Genomic DNA, 3,982 nt, shown 5'->3' on the forward strand with positions numbered 1-3,982 from the left:
CAAAAAATTTGTCAAATTGCGAAAATAAAAACAAAAACGAAAAAACAATAATTAGAAGTTTCGGTATAATGTTCGGTTCATCTCTTCGCCTAAAGAAAGATTATTGAGTTATTGTTTTTTCTCGCAATATATGACTTGAAATGTGCAACAGGAAAAAGGTGTTGCCACATTGCACTAACATCTCCCCCCAAAAATAGTCCACCAATCTCATGTTTCATCATTAAAATTGCACATTTTTATTTCATACGAAAAATTTCACATTTCACAAACATTTTTCGCTAACTTGCACTAAAATAGCCACAAAAACACCAGTGTTGCCACAAGCATACAAATTCAGCATGTTCCTGGCGATCATAGCCCTACCGACGGCGTGAAGCAGAGCGGCTTCGTGAGCGCATGTAATCATTATCAGAGCGTTTGCGGTGGAAGCCATCACAATCACTGCAACATTTGTGAGACTTTTCATGTTTTTTTTCATACCTAGCGAAGTCATCCTCATCTTCTCCTTCGTCGCTGCATACGTCCATACACTTACGGTCTCTGCGGTCTTTTTCGCGTTTGTCTAACTTCCTACTTTTTGATGGCTGTTGCGAAGGTGAGCGTCCAACACCTGTTCTCTTTCCGAAATCTTTTTTTGTTTCTTTCTTCGTTTTGGGTTCAGGTATGTCTCCACTATCTACACTTTCGACACTTTCTGCACTGTCTATTTCGTTTTCTTCATCCTCTTCGGAGCTATCTCCTATAGCATCGACAGCATCACAAACGCGGTAGTAGAACTCATTATGCTTCTGTATGAAACCGTAACGCACTCCACCATTCAGCGCCTCTTCGACTAATTTCTTCACCTTTTCCTCTGGCTCTGATTGTGCTTCTGCGACGTACCGCACAATTTCGTCTAAAGTCACGGGCTCTTTAAATTCCGCCAGCGCCTCTAAAACTTCTTTTCCTCTAATGTTTATTGGCATTTTTAAATATTTTTTTAAACTTTTTTCTAAAATATTTTTATTACATAAATTTTTTGCTTTTTCTCAGCAGATAATTTTTTCAGTTTATAAAAAGAAATGAATGACAAAAAATTACATACTATTGGATCAATTTCGTTGATTTTGCGCTCGGTATCTGTGCTCAAAGTAGAAACTACTTGGCAACTCGCATAAAGAGGCGAGTGGGCGGGGCAAAACGCAATAAATACAAATTCACTAATGGGACAAAGTTTACGCACTTTGACAATGATTAGCTGGCGGACGCATTCAGCTCTAGCTTCATCAACCGTATCTACCCATAAGGACAAACGAAGCTACAATATAAAATGGAACATTTTAGCCAAGGTCGATGTTCTGCTACACACAAGCACCTCATTACAGTTATAAGCTAAAATTTGTGTACTCTCCAACTAATATGTCTTAAGTGTATGTGATAGGTGGAGGAAAGTCCCAAGAAGATTTACAAGTGAAAAGCTTTTACGTCATTAATCTAGTGGTTCGCCATAAAACAAAAGCAATTATTCGTGTCGTAACATTATACACATACATACATACATACATACATCTATATACAAATATACATATGTATGTATATTGATCTAGCGTGGAGTGCAGATAACCTCGAAAGGTGCTACTGTAACAAATAACAATAAGGCACTCAGACTCTGTGATGATGTCGTCTGTGTGGGAATTTTTATACTCAGCGATAAAGTACTGCAAAAAAAAATGCTTATCTTATGTATGATGACTTCAATGAAAACTCAATCTCAATCTTATCGCAATTTTTTTTTTGTTTCTACCGACTCCTCTTTTCTATTTACGAATCCTTTTCTTTTCATCTCCAATAAACTTCCTCTCCCCGCCCCTTGACCTATTATTTTGGGCTTTATAACTTCCTTTATACCAGCCATCTCCCTTTAAAATCAGCCTTTTCCCTTAACATCCTCCCATAATTTTTTTACTTCTCAACCATTCTCTTTCGGAGATCTATCTCCTTCTTCATGTTTCACATCTCCCCTTCCGGTGGACCGCAAGGCTGGATGTAAAACGAAAGAAATGAGCGGTATGGTAATAAGATAGTGTAGTGTTGATCTGAGAGAGAGTATTTCTGCGGTTACAACAACAAAAGCAAGTGTATTAAATTTCACCCCTTGGTTTTGTTCTCTTTACCTTCAGTGTCTGTACTATTCTCCTTTATATCCATTTCTTTCCTAAGTCCTCTTTGCACCCTCTCTTTCCTTCACCTATTTCTTTTTTCCTATACTTCTTCTCACGATCTGTGCTCAGCTCAATAAGTAATATAAATGGATGCTAGAACTGCAACCATTCTTTTCACCTCACATGTTTTAAGATTCTTTGGAATTCGCCGATTTCGAGAAGTATCCTTAAAAACTTCCGTCTCCCATACGATCCAATAGTTGTTTTACCCCTATATTAAAGATGCAAGGCGCGATATATCTACTTCCAAAGAGAATTAGGCCGAGCTCCTCTTTCGATTTGCGGCGTGATCCTTTAAATTTTTCCTACAAATTGGCGGGACGAGACCTACATATTATACGCCGACTTCGAACAGCATCTGCAAGGCAGATGAGTTTCCACTGAGAAGCTTTTTATGGCCGATTTCTAAATTTTTAATGTTTCTTTGCCCGGGAATTAAACCCAGGATCTTTGGTGTGGTAGGCAGAGCACGATACCACCACACCACAGCGGTCACCTCACTATCAGAAAACGGTTTTATCTCAAGACCATCTCTACGAAGTTTTATTTTTGTTCATTAATATGGGCGGCCACCGTGGTGTGATGGTAGCGTGCTCCGTCTATCACACCGGATGCCCTTGGTTCAAACCCCGGGCAAAGCAACATCAAAAATTTTAGAAATAAGGTTTTTCAATTAGAAGAAAATTTTCCTAAGCGGGGTCGCCCCTCGGCAGTGTTTGGCAAGCGCTCCGGGTGTTTTTCTGCCATGAAAAGCTCTCAGTGAAAACTCATCTGCCTTTCAGATGCCGTTCGGAGTCGGCATAAAATCATGTAGGTCCCGTCCGGCCAATTTGTAAGGAAAATCAAGAGGAGCACGACGCAAATTGGAAGAGAAGCTCGGCCTTAGATTTCTTCGGAGGTTATCGCGCCTTACATTTATTTATTTTTTTAATATGAGTAAAAATTGCGCGTTTTGCGTTTTAAGAAATTTCCTATGAACATATATAAAGTAGGCTTGGTTTGTTACAAATTTCACTAATTTTCAATAAGGAATTCAGATCTGTCTTTCCTGTTCTGTGTAAACAATTTTCGAAGTTACTAAATAAACGTAGTAAATTAACAGATTCTGAACTTGGCTGCAGAAATTCTGCGCGGTACTGTACAAAGGCATTTATCTACTTTGGTGCTTATGTATGTATGCCGTTAATATATTCGCTTAAATATACAAATAATACGGAGCAAGTTTTTCTTTTTTATATTGGTCGATGATATAAATTCTGTTTGGTTTTTATTAGGTAGCAAAATACTTGAAGACAAATAAAAACAAGTAAGGAAGGCTAAGTTCGGGTGTAACCGAACATTACATACTCAGCTGAGAGCTATGGAGACAAAGTAAGGGAAAATCATCATGTAGGAAAAAGAACCTAGGGTAACCCTGGAATGTGTTTATATGACATGTGTATCGAATGGAAGGTATTAAAGAGTATTTTAAGAGAGAGTAGGCCATAGTTCTATGGATGGACGCCATTTAGGGATATCGCCATAAAGGTGGACCAGGGCTGACTCTAGAATTTGTTTGTACGATATGGTTATCAAATGAAATGTGTTAATGAGTATTTTAAAAGGGAGTGGCCTTAGTTCTATAGGTGGACGCCTTTTCGGAATATCGTTATAAAAGTGGACCAGGGTTGACTCTAGAATGCGTTTGTACAATATGTGTATCAAGCTAAAGGTGTTAATAAGTGTTTTAAAAGGGAGTGGGCCTTAGTTCTATGGGTGGACGCCTTTTCGGGATATCGCCA

The 3,982-nt window shown here is 38.6% G+C and overlaps 1 protein-coding gene across 1 annotated transcript; it reads right to left on the minus strand.

Moving 5' to 3' along the window:
• Positions 1–225: 225 nt before the first annotated feature.
• Positions 226–1,053, minus strand: LOC137249567 (uncharacterized). The gene has a single exon (XM_067781196.1). The coding sequence runs from the start codon at positions 963–965 to the stop codon at positions 360–362; it is 606 nt and encodes a 201-aa protein (XP_067637297.1). The 5' UTR covers positions 966–1,053; the 3' UTR covers positions 226–359.
• Between the last annotated feature and the right edge of the window lie 2,929 nt (positions 1,054–3,982).

Source organism: Eurosta solidaginis, chromosome 4 (assembly GCF_040869045.1).
Source record: "Eurosta solidaginis isolate ZX-2024a chromosome 4, ASM4086904v1, whole genome shotgun sequence".
Lineage (NCBI taxonomy): Eukaryota > Metazoa > Arthropoda > Insecta > Diptera > Tephritidae > Eurosta > Eurosta solidaginis.

Bases quoted from the DNA above. Each gene is read 5' to 3' on its own strand.
- LOC137249567 (XM_067781196.1), bottom strand. From the start codon at position 965: ATGCCAATAAACATTAGAGGAAAAGAAGTTTTAGAGGCGCTGGCGGAA.